This window comes from Antechinus flavipes, chromosome 3 (genome assembly GCF_016432865.1).
Source record: "Antechinus flavipes isolate AdamAnt ecotype Samford, QLD, Australia chromosome 3, AdamAnt_v2, whole genome shotgun sequence".
In the NCBI taxonomy this organism is placed as follows: domain Eukaryota; kingdom Metazoa; phylum Chordata; class Mammalia; order Dasyuromorphia; family Dasyuridae; genus Antechinus; species Antechinus flavipes.
The window spans coordinates 415,848,178-415,868,110 of record NC_067400.1 but is presented as its reverse complement, the minus strand read 5'-3'; the positions used below and the strand labels follow the sequence as shown (position 1 = coordinate 415,868,110).

Sequence of the window (19,933 nt, the reverse complement as noted above, 5' to 3'; positions counted from 1 at the left end):
TAGAGGCCTTCAGTTTCCAGTGCTGTCAATCTGGCACCTTTCACGAGCACTATATTCACTTTAAAGAAAACAAAAAACAAACTACAGTTAAAAGAACAAAGGAACTTAAAAACAAGAAACCTCTACTGAAGCAATTTCATAGTTGTGATACAAACCAAAAGAAAAAAAAAAAAGACAAAAATGTTTAGGAGCAATAATGCTTAATTTAATTTTAAATTAATTTATATCACAACCTTAAAAAGAAGTTTCTGGCCAGGATGGGGACCCATTTTTCCTAAATAGCTAAACATTGTTTTCTTTCATCTCTCTATTGGTGTTGCCTTTTTACAATAATAGTTTGGATGCTATTTAAAAGATATTACTTCATCTCTGATATAAGTTTTTTAAAAGCTATTATTTACTATAGATTCAAAACATAACAGAAGTTTATCTTCTATGATGTTTGGATAGCTAACTATAAAATCTGAAATTTTTGTTTAGTTATAAAATGCATGTATAAGCCATACCTGCAACTGGCCATTCAATGAACTCAAATCTTCTGCTTTCTTCTCCAAAGACTGAACCCACACTTTTCTTTTTTGCCGGCACCTTGAAGCAGCTGCTCTATTTCGCTCTAGAAACTTCCTCCTTTTTTCATCAGGATCTTCATTAGCTGCTCTTCTTCTACGCCCACCTGTGTTTTGTGTCTGTGGTGTTGGATGAGCTGGAGAAGCCTGTAGTAAACAAAATATATTTATTTATATATAGTGAAAGAGTTAGCAGAAATTTATTATATCATTAAGCAGACTGCTATCATCCAATTCCCATACATGGGACCAAGTCTAAAAATTGGTAATCAGGCTTTAGCTATGGAATTTTATTTTTAAGCCTGTAAGTTGATTTATGATTTATAAGACACTAAGTATCAATAAGATTGTTATAAAATGTTTTCAGGGGAATGGTGCAAATGTTCTCTTTAATTAAAATATTTTCTTCTTCATATAATCCTAATTTCTCTCTATATAATTTAACAGATTTTGTTATATTTATTTTTTGATATATTACTGTAAAAGTTACATCTATGATTAGAAACTACTAATTCAAGGATATTCAAATCTTCTTCAAACTTAATATAATCATATGTATTAACATAAAATTGCATTTTTAACCAGGAAAATGATTTGAATAGTCATTCCCATACCAAAATTTCAACAGCTTCCTATTACCTCTAAGATAAAATGTAAATTTCTCTGTTTAAGCTTTAAAGCCCTACAACTTGGTCTCAATACCTTTTAAGATACAATGGACATAACCCTTTTTCTGTACTCTTCAATCAAGTTAAACATGCATATTTAACCTAGCCTTCACGATTCTGCACTGGCCATCCCCATGCTGGATTTTGAAATTTTCAATTTTTTCATGATTCAGCTCAAGCACCAACATATTAATTTCCCCAACTACTAGCATCCTCCCTTTCTTTCTCCTATTCTTTCCTCCCTTTCTTTCTCCTATTCTTTCCTCCCTTTGCTTCTTCCCTTTCAGCCCTCTGTCCACATAGAGTACAGTACCCTTGCCTACAGCTGCTCTTAAAAACATTTTTGGGAGGATTTCAAGAGATCTAAGAGTTTACTGACTAGATTTCTTTCTTAAGGGTTATACCTTAAACCAAAACCACTATGACTCTCATAGATTCACCAAAAATAAGTCCCAGACCAAGCCCCAAGTGATCATCATTTGGATCCTGATTGGCTCAGAATAAATGCAAATAGCCATTTGTTTGGGGGGAAAAAAAACACAAGAGTCTTCCCCTCCCAGATTTAATTAGGTTATTTTATATTTTTACTAAGTGAAGGAGGCCAGCCATGCTTTGTCTCAACTTTTATCAAGCTCTAATCACTAAATGGGTGTGGTCTCAGTCAAACTGATCTGCTGAAGATCTTAGTTCAAAAAGACTAAAGTCTCCCACTGTATTAAGGGTCATCTCCAGTCGTCCTGAATCTATATCTTGCCACTGGATCCAGATGGCTCTGGAGGGAAAATTGGCATTATGACCTTACTTAAATCCTCCCTCACTTAAATCCAATTCACTTGCATGTTATGGCATCTCTTCCCTGATATCATGGTCCTCTTTGAGAATGAAGGACAAATAGCAGCATTCTCTGTTGCAAAATACTTTGTATTTAATATTTTTTATTGAATACCTTTCCATATAGTCTGTATGTGCTCACTGTGTCAGAAAATTTTAGTGTAGCTCTAAGTTTTAATAGTTTACAACTGCACCAAGACTTTTGGGACACTTTGAATATATAGTCTCTTCTTCCTTGCCTCTCTGTACAATGAATATAAGCTACCTGAGAGTGAGAATTATTTTCCCCCCCTAACTTCTATCTCTGGAGCCCAGAACAGTGATTGCTACTTAGTTGCTACATAATAAATGCATACATACGAGAGTTTACGTATATTGTACAGATATTAGATGTTCTTTCTTTTTAGGTGGTGAGCTTTATTAAAAGTCAGATCTCACTGCTTTTTCCTTTAACAGGAGAGTATTAATCTCCTCTCCCCTCTGCCCTCTCCTTTTTTTTTCCTTTTTTAAAAATGAAATGAGCCCTCTAGCAGTCTGGTGAACCTTACCCTTTTTCAAAGTGTTTTTTTAATTCATAAAACAAAATACACAGGATTACAAAGAAAACTGATTAAATTATAATTCTCAAAATGTGAAAAAAATAAAACCAATTCATGGATCTCATAGAACTTCTGGTCTGAAGAGATCCCTTACCAATGTCATGACCCAAGTGTAGACCTACAATGTAAGATACACCATCAGTTCTTTTACACAAGCAAAACTACAGAACACTGTGACCATTAAGAAAATATGTTCAGATGAGGAGAAAACAGAACATTAGTTTCTTGAGAAAGAGGTCCCAGGAGAGGCTAAAAGAATCAACTGATAACTAAGTATACAAATAATAAGCCTGCCATTTTAGCAGAAAATATTCCAAACAAAAATTCATTAAAATTTTAGAATAGATGATCACCTAAAAAAAAAAAATTCCATCCCTAAAATTTCAGGCCATAATTGTATTTGGCTCTCTACTACTGGTATCAGGGTTAAAGATTTAACACTTCCTGTTGAATTAGTTGAGAAGACTACTGATTTATGTGAACATTGATCTTTTTCACTTATATATTTCATTTAAATCCAGATCCACTACACAACAAATTATTGCTTTATATATCTCATATGGTATAACATATACATATATATTGCTTCATATTAAGCTGATGTCTTCCTAAAAGGAGGGGGAAGGGGTGACAGAAGATAATGTAGTGGGTGGAGTGGGTTAAAAAATAAAAAGAAAAGGAAAACATTAAGCTGATGTTTTCAATTAATTTAAATTTTTTTTCCGTGAAACTCAGACACAGAAAAAGACAGAGAAACAAGAGCAATATTCTATGAGATTCAGGAAACAAAGGAATTTACTAATACTTTAAAAATATATACTTCTATATATACTTCTATATATTTGTGTGTGTGTGTGTATGAGTGAGAGACAGAGGTTAGTTTTTGCTAAAAAATTTACCATTAATATTTTTAGTATGTTTTTCCCTGGAACTTTTACTACACTTTGGAGCAATAGAACATTCCTTTAGAAGTTCATCTTTAAAGACTATTTTGGTTCATGTATCATAGCAAGCTAGCCTTTAAAAGAAAAAAGGGGAGGAACAACAGCATCACAACATAATACAAGATAAACAATAATAGTGGTTGTCTAATGAAGTATACCGGAGTTTCTGTAGTGGATGTAGCAGGTTGTTGTAATGACTGTGCTCGAGATTCCTCTGACTGGGTCCTACCCAATCCACTTGCATGTCCCTTGACTGCATCTCCATTTGTTACCTGAGGATGTTGCTGAGTCAAAGCAGCTTTTAATCTCTGAAAATTAAAACACATACTATAATAATTATGCCCAATTCTTCAAAAGGAAAAACAAAACCCCAAGCACAGATAAGTCTAATAAATTACTTCTTTGGTTAATGAAACACCAGAAAAATTTCTAGGACAATACAACTAAGAATTATTCAGTTTATAGAGTTTTGATTTGCTACATTAGATGGTAAGGCCATAAAGAAAAAAATTAAGTCTGTAGGCATTTAAATCTTAAAACTAATTTAAAATTAGGCTAACATTTAAAATAAGGCTTAAGTACCATGTATAGAATCAAAAATCTCTTAAAGACCCCTAAAGTCTTTTGAGATAAACTTTAATAAGGAAGCACATGTTTAAATTTTATTCTGACTTGACTATTTTAAGACAGTTCTATGAAAAACAAAAACTTAGAATAATACCACTTACTTTAATAACATACAAAAATCAAAATTAATAGTGCCTAACTTTCTAGAGATAAAAGAAATTATCATTAATTAAAATATCATCTAAACTTTATTTGAACAGAATACCTTCTACAGTAAACCACAATGTTCTAAATGAATATATGTGCCTACACACACAAATGTGCATGTATATACACATGTGAACTGGAATTCTCACTAGTATGATAAATAGCAAATGCCCATTTATTGTCTCATTAATTCACTGTCCTAGGACAAGAACATTTATTTGTCCTCTAGCATCTGCAAGAAAGCTCATATCTAGCCTTGAAGTTTTTCTAGCTACTGCTGGAGGATGACTCTTTTGAATCTGTTGTTTACCATTTAGTTGTTGTAATGATCCTTAAGAAAGAATGATGAGGTCATTCTAAATATTCAAACTAACTCTGGGTTCAAGTAAAGATGAATATCAAATTCATGATTACATTTTGCTTCTACTCCTGAACAAAGATATCATCACATTCAGAAATATCTCTGGATCCGATATTAGAATGAAGTAAATATAGATAATATTTTATTTATTTCTGTAGGGGCAAGATAAGTTGGACATTTGAATATTCATTTGGCTTTTCATTTACTACTTTATATGTTAGTTACCAAATTCACAAGTGTATTTCTTGATCCCCCTGACAATGAAACTATCAGTTTCTTGAGGGCAGGTCAATGCTTCATATTTTTCTTTGTATCTTCTGCATGGTATATGTGTATATATATATATATATATATATATAATTTTATTTAATAATAACTTTATATTGACAGAATCCATGGCAAGGTAATTTTTTTACAACATTATCCCTTGCACTCACTTCTGTTCTGATTTTTCCCCTCCCTCCCTCCACCCCCTCCCCTAGATGGCAAGCAGTCCTATATATGTTAGATACTGCATGGTATTTTTAATAACTACAACTTATATTTATCAAATGACTGAAATTGGTTCCTCAATTAATTCAATATTTTCCAAAGTTTGAGTGGGCAACCCCTTTCCCCATTACGCTATAATATGCACAAATTCTAGTGAAGCTTTTATGATTTCCCTTTCCAAATGTGAAATAAAAATCATGAACAATCAAGTCAGAGAGACTAACTAGGTAAATATCCTATAAAGGTCCATTTACATCATGATAGTAAGTGGAAGTTATGGCTGCTCCACTAATAAATAACCGTAATGATTTCCTCCTCATCTGGCTTCTTTCAAGTCCCTCCTAATGTTCTACTTTCTGGGGGCGGGGGGAAAGCCTTTCCTGATCCTCTTTCATTTCAGGGCCTTCCCTGTGCTGATTACTTCTAATTTATCCTGCAAACAGCTTGTTTGCCCATTGTCTTCTACATTACACTGTGAGTTTGTAGGAAACAATTTTTTTTTTGCTTTTTTTTTTTTTTTTTGGTATGTCAAGTATTTAGCACAGTGTATCAACGAACAAAGCAGATATTTAATATTTATTGACTGACTAATCTTAGGTTCTTAAAAAACTTTACCAGCATACTACAAATACTAGAAGATTTTATAACAATCTAGATAAGCTTTGATACAGGTTGGGTGATAGAATGGTTTGCCTATTGCCCAGGGAACAGTATATCTAAGTTCAGATATTCATATATCATGGGACTGGAAATCATGACGCAACTAACAAAATCTGCTAAATCATAGAAGAATGATTACCCATACAAATTATGACTTCACATATCCCAAAATATACCTGAAAACTGAGACCTTAAACTATTTTCAAGAGAGCATTTTTAAAAGGTATAAAGCATTAGTTAGTAAAAGTGGTATTTTTAGAAACCTGAACATTTCCTTTGAATTCTGACGCTACAGGTTGCTGCTATCTCATTAATAAATGAAGAACTGAACTACTCTCAGTCTCTGGTTTTTCATCTATAAAATGAAGGTTCAACCTACATTTTGTGTAAGGTCCCTTCCAACTCTATCTCTACCCTCTTCAATTCAGTTGATGAGGATAAATATTATGCTGTATAAGAATGAATATGAACAGCCTGAAGTATTTTAAAAGCTTTATCTTTTTAAAAATAATTTTTCAATGTAATTGCCCACATCCCATAAACTTTGAACATATATCAGAAAAAGATAAGATTCACAACCAGAGAAAAGATGAAAAAGTTACTAGAATCCCTATTGATGGGATACCTGTTTCCATAGCAGAGCACATAAAAAAGAGGTTTATACAAAGGTATAAATATTAAATTGCTCAAGCTATAAGAAAAATTTCAAATACAGATTTCAGGGCATATTTGCAGAAAACTAGTAATTATGAAAAGAAAAATATAAAATCTTTCTCATTCAAAAACACAACTGTTATAGATTATAGGGATTCATTCATTCATCCCAGAATTAAGGGATGACAAAAAGAAAATGTTAAAACAGTCTCTACCTTCAAGATGTTTAAACTCTAATGGGAGGTAGGTATAACATTTACAGTTAAGTAGATACTTGATAATCTTAAGAGGTAGAAAATATTAATAACTAAGGGAATCTGGAAAGTCATTCATAGGATATGGCACCTGAATTAGATCCTTGAAAAAACATAGGGGTTTTACTTAGTGGTTAGGATGACAGAATACATTCTAGTTATAACATAGGGGAATAGCCTTTGTAAAACACAAAGACAGGAGATGGGATACGACTACTAATACAAGTTATAGATCCCATTTGTGGAAAAGCTTAAAGATAAGTGCTATTATCAATTTCATTTTACAAATGTGGAAACTGAATCTGAAAGAGGTTACATGATTTTTTCATGATCATCTAGATACTGTATATCTAAACAAGGATTCAAACTTCAAATCTATGTTTTCTTGACAGCAAATAGAGACTGACTCCCCTAAGTAAAGTTGCTTTTCCAACTTGAATAACACAGTTTATAACAAAATCATCTCTCTTTCATTGTTTTTAATTTTAAATGAATTATATGTTGCTAAAGGAATAACTTCAAGGATTTAACTCCTAACACCACACACATAATGGTTAGATGACCCAATTTTATTATCACAACATTTATGAAAATCCTATGTGAAAAAGGTACAAAAAAAAAATCATTCCTTTGTGTAGGAGTCCACATTTTATTCAGAAAATACTATATGCAGGTATAAAAAGTGGGGTAGGGGAGTGGGACCTCCCATGGAAGGCAGAACCTGAGTGAGCTTTGAAAAAACACTCCAGATTCTAAGGAGGTGTAAGAGGGGAAGTTCATTCCAGTATGGAAGATAACTTGCATAAAGACAGACTGAAGAAACTCAGAAACTCAAAAAATCTATTACTAGTAAGTCTGATTGGAATAAAGAGTATATGATAGGAAGGAAAAATATGAAATAGGTGGAACATACAGAATCTAATTTCTACAAGATTTTAAAAATCAAGCTAAGGAGTGTGCATTTTATGCTGAAGGCAAGAGGGTACTACTCTAAACTTCTAAGCAAGAAGCTGTCTTGGGAATATTAATTTGCAATTGTGTGGAAAATGTATTACAAGAGGAGGGACCAGAAGCAAGGAGATCAATTAGGAGGTTATTGCAATAGTTCAGGAAGAGGAAACAAGGGTTTAAAGTAGAAAATAAGTGGAAAAAAGGGGACTAGTGAGTTATTGTGGAGGCAGAATCTGTAAGCTTTGATATATGATTGGGAAATGGGAAGGTAGGTAGAGTGAAAGATCAAGGATGATATTTGGTTTGGGAATATTGGTTATCTGAGCTCTCAATAGAAATAAAGAAGCTTGGAAGAAGATGGGGCTTAAAAGGAAAAGATCAATGAGTTCTGTTTTAAACAAATTGAGATGATCCACAAGATATATCATTTTGGAAACTATTTAAATAGAGAAGACAACTGAATTCATTCATGGAGGCAATGACACCAAGAAGGGAAAGAGAACAGAGAAAAGAGAGGAGGGCCTAGAACAAAGCTCAGGGAAACATCTAAGCCCAGTAAGCACAAAACGATTAAGATTCATTAGCAGCTAGGTGATGCAGTAGGTATGATGCTGGGCCTGGAGTCAGGAAGAAAGACCTGAGTTCAAATCCTGTCTCAGAAACTAGCTGAGTGACCTTGGGTAAATCATTTAGCTTGTTTGTCTCAGTCACCTAAGCTGCAAAATGGGTACAACTTAAGAGTAGCTTACTCCCAGGGCTGATAGCAAGCTCAAGTAAGGTGATATTAGTAAAGAGCTTAGTACAGGGGCATTGTCCAAATGCTAGCTATCATTATTGCTATTGTTGCTCTTATTTAGGAGACTGCAAAAGACCAGTGAGAAAGTTAAGACAAAAACCAAGAGAACAGCAACATCATAGAAAACAATGGGATATAAAATCCAAGAGAAGGTCTGCAGTGTCTAAAGTGGCCTGCTTCAGAGATGATGAGCAATGAAAAAAGGCTCCAAATCTGGCTTTAAAGAGCATCAATAACCAAGATTTAAGGAAGTCATATTGGGAGAGGTTAAGAACATAGTGGAAAATGGAGGTTAAAAAAAAATACAACCAACTTTTTCTTGGAGTTTAATTTTGAAAAGTTAAGAGGACAAGATGTAAAGTTTTAAAGAAAGATTTGGTTTGGTTTAGTTCTGAAGTAAAAGGTTGTGGGAGATTTGGACATGTTTTCAGGTATCAGAAGGAACAGATGGGAGAGGGGAAAAAGGGAAAGAACGGGAAGAAAGGAGAGGAAGGGAGGGAGGGAAGGAAGGAGGGAGGAGAATGAAAGAGAGAGAGAGAGAGAGAGAGAGACAGAGAGAGACAGAAAGAGACAGAAAGAGAAAGAAAATAATCAAGGATGAATGACTGCAGGTGATTAGGGAGAATGGGATCATCCGAAGACAGAATGGCTGGCTTTGGTAAGGTCAAGGACCATCATCTTCCTCAAGAGATAGAAACAAAGGATGAAAATACCAGGGGAGTGGAAGTTGGACATTTTAAGATATAAAGAAGTAGTAGTCTAGATGGTCTCTATTTTCTCACTGGAATAGAGAAGGTCAAGTCCTCTGCTGCAAAGTAAGAAGTAAATCAACTTTGGGAAACTGAAAGATGTTTGGAATAGCTACTGCAAGAATGACAGTCACTTAGAGAATAATAAAAGACAATATGGGTCAATTAATAAGTCTGTAGTGGACTTAATCAGTGTTCAATAGAATGTTAATTGGAAAAGTGAAGGCGTATACATTAATCTAGTGCTAGGAAAAGGGGGTAAAAAAGAAGAGCATACTATAGTTGAATAACCAGAAATTCAAGATTGTGAATGGAGTAAAGTCAATGCAGGAGAGGGCAGGAAAGGGGTTTTCTAAATTCTTTACTAGTTCTAACATTCCACGGTTCTAAGCAGCAGTAGTTCTGAGATATAAAAAAACTGGAACACTAGTGAGCTTCTGAGAAGTATTGTAAGATGAAATAGAGATGAGTAGCTTAAAGTAATGCTTAAAGTTGCCATAGATGGAAAAAGGTAGACTTAGGCAAGAATAACAAAACTTGAACTGTAATGAGTTTAAAACAATGAAGATGAGACTGCTTTGGGGAATATACATAGGGCAAAAGCAGAAAAAAAATTTCCAAATTTTTACAACAATAATATAATTTAATAACTGTTCATCTGAACCCTCTCTATATCTAACATCCAATGACAATGAAGCACATCCGATTAGTTTGGCTCAAACATTTTGAGTTTCCTAGGAAGAACATACCATAGAACCAAGGAGCATATAAAAGTTTTATAGTTAAAATAGCTTAACTCTTAACATTAATGAAATACAGTTATAGCACATAGGGGAATCTGAAGTACATAAACATCACTCTCTTGAATAATCTTTAGTAGGGCAAGTTACTACCTGATAGAGCACTTAAAAGCTACATCAGTATTCATTCATTATCTTCTCTTGACTGCCCTAGGGTATACAGTATGTACCAGTGAGGAAACTCTAATGTTTGCTTCATGCTGTTACATTGATTACAATGGATCTGCTTTGAAATGTGTGCCACTGGGTAAAAAATGTAAGAAGAGAATTGCAAGGGTTAATTAACAGCGCTAAGTCTGCCGTCAATTTATTTTCAAGCTTATAATCATAAGTTTATACAACAGTTTAAATGAAGATCACCCCTAATTCCTTACCAACAGCACAACTATTCTAAAAATTAAATAATGGAGATAATATTATTAACATAGTTTCTTTAGAAATACAAGCATTCAAACTTAAAGGCTATACCATCAACTTAAATACTGCACACTGAAGAGCAATTGAAAAGCTTGCCATAGCATTTAATATTATTTAATATTGCTAAGATAATCCACCCATTTTTATAAAGGAAATTTCAGAGTTGATTCAAATAATTAGGCAAAAATATTTTCAAAAGAAATGATGCACAAACAAGGTACATTTTACAGAATCATAGAAAGTGAAAACTGGAAAGAAGCTTGGAGATCATTTAATCCAATCCTTCATTTTAGAGATGAAGAAACTAAAGCTGTGAGGCCTGAAAGCACTTGCCCAAGGTCACATAATCAGTCATGAGGCAAGGACACAGATCTCCTAGCTTCTGGTGAAGTCCTCTTTCCTCTGTAACTTACTGGGAGAGTTATAAGATTTTTTTTTTTTTTGCCAAAAGTTAATCCCAGCATTTAAAAAGTCTAAAATTAACAAGAAAAAGAATAAGTTAAATAGCCATCATTATTGAGGTGAATGATCCTCTAGTAAATATTGTAAAGTGACAATAAATAGATGGGAATTGAAAACTATTAAAAATAGAATTTAGAAACAATAATAATGCATAATCTTTTGCAACATGTGTAACAACATTAAGCAATAATGAAGTATTCAGTGTTAAGAAAACTGTGAAATTGGCACTTTATATAACACTATACCATCCAGCAATATCAAAATAGTTTTCAAGGATCAACACAATATCACTCAATGAAAGAAATTTCAATCATATTTCCTCAAGCTAGATGGTAATTCTGCCGTATTTACTCAAACAAGTAATCTGGCTAGTTTGTTATTCAAGTTCTTACTTCTACCCTTGAAAAAAAATCCTTATCACATCTGTCAAAACTTAGTAGGAATAGACTACTCCATCATAGCTCATAGAAACAAGATAATATTCTCCAGAAACAATTTATGAAAAAGTCAGATCCATATTTCATATATGCCACAAAAGCTCATCAGAGTAATAACCCTCCTTCTCCTGGGTGTTATCCTACCATCTGCTGCTCTATTACTTATCTTTATTTTGCAACTAATTAACAGCATAATCTTCTAAATTCAGCAAGTTAATTATCATTATTGTGGTCTTTGCAGCATCATCAGTCCTCATGAAGTCTTGTCTCTCCACCCCCAGAGAACACAGGAAAATGAAGTAGGTTGGGAGAGGGTCTGTTTCTTTGGAGTGGGCTCATTAGGTGTTTGCTGATTACCTCGGCATGCAGAGAGGCAGGTCAGAAGAATTCTGCTGAACACAAGGTTCCATGCCGGGCTCAACCGAGTTAATGTAGGTTTCTGAACATTTGCCAAGCTGCCCTCTGTCAGCTCTCAGTAGAAACCCCCTGCAGAAAACCTACTGGCTACCCACTGTTTTCAGAGATATTTCTCAGTTTGTCACACAAGTCTTTATAGAATGATACTAGAAGGTACAAGTTAAACAATTTAACAAGTCTTCTTAAATTAAACTCTTAAGATGATTAACGTTTTCTTGTTTTAAATGTTTTAGACTAATAGAAAGCATGGAAATTTACAACACTTTTGGCAGGAGATTATTCTTTAAGCTTTATACTAGTACAATTTTAAAGGATTTTTCATATTAAGTCATTTGATCTTTATAGTATATCTTACATAATAGTACAAGTATTATTACTACTATTTTACAGATAAGAAAACTGAGGCTACAGTTAAATGTTCATGACACACAGGTAGCAAATAGTGAAGACAGGATCTGAACTTGAATCCTGAATAGCAAATTCAGTATATTTTCATAACACAAAATGACTTTTTGATAATAATTCATGTTTCATGTGTCTAGGACTAATATAATCATTAAAAAAAAGAGAAAATCAAATAAAAACTTTCAGAATTAATGTGGATATAGAACAGTGAATCTACTATATAATAAATAGAAAATTATTGAACATAATTTCAGGAAAAAACCTTTTAATAATGCTTTTCTGGTAATCAACTTGAAAATTTAATTTCAGTATTATATAACATTATCTTTTGAGATGTACATGCATGTTTTAAAATTCCTTAAAGGAAATGGAGACTCTTTTTTTTTTTTTTTTTTTTAAATAAAGAAGGGCAGAGAAGCTAGATTTTACAGTAGATAGAGTATTAGGTCTTGGGAGTTCAAACCTGGCCTCAGACACTTAACATTAGCTGGGTGACACTGGTTAAGTTACTCAACTTTGATTCCCTTACCAAAAATGATAACAATAACAACAACAATAGTAATAATAGTAAGGAAGGGCTTCATCTATTTGTTCTGCTAAATCTGTGTAACATTCCTTGTAAGCATGAGTCACATTTATATATATTTAAAGTCTGCAAAATGCTTTCTTCAATACAACCTTTTGGAGAGGAAGTGCAAGTATCACTGCCATATAATAAACAAGGAAATGACATTATCCGTGTCAGGATTAAATAACTTATAAATACCATGCCAAATCCAGTCGGGATCATATCCAGATCTTCTTCACTACATTTTATCTACTAAACCTATAGGTCTTTTTAATAAGGAAATAACATCCAAGTGGGAATATGAAAAGTGAAATTTTAATGCACCTAATATGTCTTTGATCAACTTTATATCTCAAGTTTTTGTTAAGCTGCAGGAAAAATCCTCTTCCCCACTATTGCTGCTTTGTTATTTTTCTAATATCATTGCTAGAATTTCTTTTAGGCCATTTTATCATGAACACTAGCTCTGAAACTCTGGTCTAACTGTAACAGTACTTTTCAGAATTTAGTGGCTACTTCCAATGGTAAGCTACAGAGGATAGAGAAAGTAACTTCCTAAGCTCTAGCTTAGAAGGCTGTAGGCAACAACAGCTTGAGCTTCAGAGCAAGGGTTTTACATGATAAGTGAAAAATTCATCTAGGTTAACAACAATAAAATTCTAAGATTACAACAAAAAATGTAAATACGGATTCAGTTTTCCCCACATTTATATTACTGAAAAGACAGTATGATCCAAGAAGTGGAAAGCAAACAGGTCTTGGAACCAGAAGACCAACTTTCATTTCCCAGCTCCATAAAGTTATGGGACGGATCTCAGGCAAGTAAGAATGTCTCAAAACCCACTTACTTATCTAGAAAATGGTAACAGCAATAGTTGAATGATAGTATCTTTCAAGGTTTTTAAAGATTCTTCCGTTACACTAAAAGTTAATGACATTCAAATCTCCTAGACACTATACATACATCTACTTTCAAAATGGATTTTTTTTCCCCTACATAACTTATCCTGACATCTGAATAGATTGCTTGACAGAAAGCTGGAATATTGTTTGTAATCATGTAAAAGACTTTTCATTATAGAATGTGTATTTTCTAATGCTTAGCAGGGTTCTAGGTACATTATAGATGCTTAATAAAAACTTAAGAAAAAAATTATAAGAATGAGAAAATAAGCTGAGGTCAAACAGGTTGTATTTTGAAAAGTTAAGTTCTAGAATGAATTAAACTTATGACTCTGGGCAAGCTACTTCTCTCTGCCTAAGATTCCTCATCTATAAAATGAAGATAATAAAAATAACTTCCAGAATTGCTATGAAAATAAAATAAATAACATTGTCAAGTTTTTGCAAACCTTAAGTACTATATAAATACTAATTATTATTACTGCTGCTGTTGTTGTACAGTATTTTGGGGACATTCTCACCTCAATGTATCATTGGTACCTCAAATTCAGCACATAAAAATTGTATTTATTGTCTCCTGTAAATTTGCTTTAGGATCAAACATGTCCTTTTTGCTTTGGCATGGTCATCTCTCTTCTTCGGATTTTCTTATGCCTAATTGCCCGAATGTGGCCTATAATACTAACCTCCTTGCAGTTACTCAGATATTACATTTTATCTTTTAATATTGGGCATTTTCAGTGTCTGTGCCTGATAACCGGAAACACTTCTCTCCTTATCTTTACTGTCTGCCTTCCTTAAAGTTCCAGCTAAAAGTCTATCTTTATGGAGCCTTCCTTGATTCTTCTTTAATTTTGATAACTTCCCTCTGCTGATTATTTTTAATGTTATCATGTGTGTGTACACACACACACACACACACACACACGTATACACATACACAGATATATAGCTGTTTGTATGTTTCAATTTCAATGCTATTGAGTTCCTTGAAAACCACAATTGTCTTTTGCCTTTCTTTGTATTTCCAGTGCCTAGCAAAGTGGCTGGCATATAGCAAGTGTATAATAAATGCTTGCAGACTAACTGCTCTTTTCTTCTGTCATTGGCAATACTATCTATTCAATTTCCCCTGAGTGAAATTTTCATATCTGATTTCCCCCCTCTTCCTACCTCCAATATAATTCATTTTCTGATGAAAAGACAAAATCATTATATGTATTTATATATAAAGTTGCTCTTTAAAATGCTGTACAAATGAACTTTAACATTATTAAGTATTCAAAATCAACTTATGTATTAAAAAAAACCTAGAACTATATATACACACTTCAAAAAAGAATTATAGTGTTCTAAAATATTCATTTAGAAAATTAAAATGCTATACCCCAATTTGGGTAATTCTGAGATTCCCAAAACAAAAAGTTTAGATTTGGTGAGTTTGTGCCTTTTACAACAGATATTCTATCCTAGATTCTCTTTTATATCTTGAGTTGATCTCTAATGTCATACCCCAAATATTTCAATTTACCATTCTTACTCTGACATTCTCTAACAACTCCAATTTGATTCCTTTTTAATATTCTTCATAAGAAATAAAACATAAAACATTCAGATATAGTCTTTTAATTATTCAAAAAAAGGAAAGGGTTTTTTTTTTTAACCACCTCAATTAAAAATGATGAGCAATCACTTAAATATGGTTTATATGTATTAGCCAAGTTTTAATGAGAAATCTAATTGGATTATTAAATTTTAAGGGTAGGAATCTTTCTACATCTCCTGTAACTGTTATTTTTGTGTCTTCAGCGAGAGACTGATTATATTTCCCACCTGAACTGACGAAAGTTTTATGTGTATGGCTTTTTTTTTTTTAAAACATTCAAAGCATTTTTATGATTTATTCTTATATATCTAATTTCTTGGTTAACTAAAATCAAAGTTACCTGAGGAGCTAATCTTTAATAATTTCCAAATATAATATGAAAATAAACTCCCTTATTTTGTAGCATGTATTAATATGTTTTGTTTCAGGAAAGCTCATATAGGACAAATAAGTCTAACTTCTTATTGAAATTCCCTGGGTACATATAAATTGAAGGTTAGTTTTTCAGTCATTCCAAAGTATATTTTTAAAAAATGAACAATTTGTAAACATTTCTAGTCAAATTCTTTTTTATTCTCCAAAGAAAACCTCACTCATTATTAAAGTTATTTTTAAACACTAGAAAAACTACATAGTTGGATCCATAAGGCAAAGAAAAAGAATAGCAAGATGAAAATTTTTTATTTCAAAGTAAAATTATGTTTGTGTCAATTGATATATCTAGTCATTCTAGTGTTAAACATTTTAGGAAATTTTTTCTCTTCCATTTGTACATTTATCTCCCACTGTTAAGTCAATCAACAAATAAAATCTTTTCCCTTTCTCCAGATAATAAATTTTAGTATTTAAGAACAATTATTACAAAGAAAGCATATCATAATCATTTATTATCTATATTAAAAGAGGTAAAGAGTGACGTAGATACTTCAAGTTAAGGTTAGTTTAATTATACTTTCCCAATTATATATTTTCCAAATATATTTGGGTAACACTAAGGTTGGTTGGAATCCTACAAATTCAATCTATCTCACAGTACTCTTATAAGAAATGCACTTTGCAAATCTTTTAACATGCTATATAAGGGCAATACAATCATGGGAACCCCTCTACATCAGTGGTTTCCCTTTGAAGCTCATGACAATAGTCAAAGTGTTTTGTTTTTGTTTTTTCTAAAAATTCTTTAACAATCCCTTTAGCAGTAGATAATTTTCCAGTTATACTACAAATATATTTTTTCCTCTAAACAAGCAAATGAACATTTGAAGCATTGCAGGTTTAGCTCTGTAATAATACAAAATCTTCATTATCACGTGCACAATGATGATTGAGTAGTAATCAAGTCACTCTTGCTATTTGTGACTAAGCATTTGTTTTCAGTTTCTCTACCAATCATCAAATTGTTTCCAAACCTCCACAAGGGTTCAACATTTGGCCTCAAACCAATTCTCAACAGAGAGTTGACTATACACACATTCTCATTTGTGTTTTCTGTATTATACCAGAATAAACTCCCTTGTTCCATTGTAATCATACCTTACAGACAGTGTAATCATGTGTTCAAGATGTTATGCTTGCATTTATGCAGTGCGATTATCAGGCTGGGCTATTTGAAAACCATGACTGCTAGGTATAAGCATTAAAAACCATCTTGAAATTAGGATGAGCTCCCAATTTATCTTTCACTTAAATTACTATTGTATAATTTGGCAGATTTTGAACTACTTGATAATACTGATTGTTCAGGAAAGTTTTTGTGAAACTGTAGCAGGTATGCCAATGGCATAAGAGAAGAAAGACAAACTCTTTCCCTTCCAAAAAGAAGTTTTTATATTTGTTGTAGAGTCGTTTTCAGTTGTGTCCAATTCTGAGGCCCTCCTTTGGGGTTGTCTTGGCAAAGATAATGGAGTACTTTGTCATTTCCTTCTCCAAATCATTGTAGAGATGAGGAAAACAAGGCAAATGATGTTAAGTGACTTGTCCAGGATCATATAGCTAATGTCTGAAGCCACATTTAAAGTCAAATCTCCCTAGTTCTTAATGTTTATATATAAAATGTTTATTATATATAAACATTATTTAAAATGGAGTAACACATGAAATTAAATTTTAAGTATACTGTTATTTCAAATTAGTGGTTATCATTATCCAATATTTTACATCATAAAAAGGCTAATTTTTGTTAACTGGTTAAATGATCAAAGTAAAACCCCCCCACAATTTCTTAGTAAGACAGCTTGTAAAATTCTTCTACATTTTCCATCACATGTTATGAGTGAGCATTTTCACCATATTTTTGTTTTAAAATACAGAAATAAATTTGATATGGAACTGGATTTAAAACTGTATCTTAAATATAACAAATTATAATCCAAATAAAAATTCTAATATCAAAATTACCTTCATATATGACAGACATTATATTAACATATTTCAAGTTGTAACTTATTTCATTAAAAATGGTGATGTTCAACAAAATGTATAAGGAAATTTAATGTAAAGTTTTTACAACAATAGTAAGCAAATAAGGTCCTTCTAAACAACTTATTTTTAATTCTTATAGAATGGATCTAGATGAAATAATTCAATTATTTTATACTTAGTTTTATAATCTTATATTTAGTTTTCATAATAGTAAGTAGAAGAAAATCATATATTATGATCACAATTTATGATATAAATTTTAATTTGGAGCTTTTTTGGGCAAAAAACATCATGGAGGTTATCATAAGTCTCAATGAAGAAATCCAAATGATTATTAGAATATAAAATTACCTTGAATGTTCAACCATTTTTGGTTGTTGAAAGGGTGATATATTTTTCATATATCCAAAACAAAATTATCTTTCACTAAAACTTTACCCTCTTCTAAATTTTGCTCTGTTCAGAACACTAATATTCTTCTAGACATTCAGATTCACAATCCTGGTGTAGGCCATTATCTGTTGCAGTTCCTCAATTCCCTTCACTCCCCATAACCAATCAGTTGCCCAATTTTGTCATTTCTACCTCTACTACATTTTTTCTTTTACTTCTTTCTATTCACATGGCTACCAGCTATTTCAAGCTCTTATCACTTCTTGGACTATGTGATTTTCTTTAATTGCTAATTCTGAAAAAATCATTCCTCTAATTCAATAAACTCCAATGGTTCCCTAATACTTCTTAATGCTCAATTAATTTAAATCTGGTCCTATTTTCTTTCTGGTTATATTACACAGCATCTCCCTTCCTAAGTATTAATCTAGCCAAACTAACCTTCTCCTTGTCTCTCATATATGGCACTCCCATTTCTTGACTGGCCCCATTCCTTGAATCCAATTCCTTTACCTCTGACTCCTAGTTACCTTCAAGATGGCTTGGCTTACAGACCATTTTCTATGTATCTTTGTGATTCCTTCCAGTTACAAGGCCTCTCTGCCCCCTTCTTTTGTTTGTATGTAAGAAGTACACATTGTCTCTCCTAACTAGACTTTAAAATTCTCAAAAGGAGATGTTTCACTTTTGCCTAACTTACACATAGCCTATAGAAAGCATAAGTGTGTGTGACAGAATGATTGAAAATATCGTTTTGGATATTGATTCAACTTTTTGTTATTTGTATGATCTATAACTTTATCCAAGTCACTGATAAGAAAGCTAACTGGAAGTAGGCTAAGGACATATGTCTGGATCACTGCATTTCAAAGTGACAACATGACATCCACAGTGATGATAGACCCATACAAACCCAATCTTTCCACTGGCTATTCCTTACATATGACGCCCTCTCTTGATTTAGCACTAGATACTTTTCCTGCTTGGTACGTTCTCATCCCTCACTTTCAACTCACAATCACTTAATTTCTTCAAAGACTCGGCTCAAAACACTATTATTCACATAAAGCCTTTTCTGACCCTCCAAATACTATTTCCACTCTCCCTAAATTATTTGCATTTATTTTTATTTTATTCTTGATAACCTTATAAATTCACATGTCTTTTGCCTCCAAGAAAATGCAAGCTTCCTGAAAGCAAGGGCTATTTCGTTTTTGGTTTTATATCCCCAATGATTTCTATAGTGCTTGGCATACAGAGGGCACTTAATAAATGTTTATTGATTGATTCCATTTTGCACTCAGTCAACTATACTGTTCTCTACACTTTCACTTTTTCTATGAGTTAATATAAGTGTATAAGTTATATAAGTTTGAGCTAAACTCTTATTTAGTAGTAGCAGTGCCACAAACAAACAAAATAAAAAACCAGCCCAACAAAATTTATATAGCACGACCTGTTACTGATGAAGAAAATGATGTTTTCTTTTTGTAGATGCTTATTAACGTCTTTCAATAAAACATTATAGAATTTTGCCAGAAATCAAAGTCAAAATCACTGGACTATAATTTACAGCTTCTACTCCTTCCTTTATTGAAAAGTAAAAGGGCACCTGTTGTTCTTTTCCAATCCTGAAGGACATCTTCTGTCTGCATGATCTTTGAAAGAGTAATGATAAGAGTAAGAAAGGAGAAATGGATCTGGTGAGTCCAGCCCAACTGATGGACTTTATTTTGAATGAAAAGAAGTAAGCTTTCGGATGACAGCAAGAACATCTAAAGAATATGAACTCCACACTTTCCTGT

At 32.6% G+C, this 19,933-nt stretch overlaps 1 protein-coding gene across 1 annotated transcript in view; it reads right to left on the bottom strand.

Moving 5' to 3' along the window:
* Positions 1-19,933, bottom strand: part of ATF2 (activating transcription factor 2) — a 118,647-nt gene that overhangs the window by 16,554 nt on the left and 82,160 nt on the right. Inside the window, exons 10-11 of the mRNA XM_051986171.1 lie at positions 3,767-3,916; positions 507-713 (exon numbers count right to left, since the gene is read on the bottom strand). Coding sequence (XP_051842131.1) covers positions 507-713; positions 3,767-3,916 — 357 coding nt within the window. The remainder of the gene's footprint in view (positions 1-506; positions 714-3,766; positions 3,917-19,933) is intronic.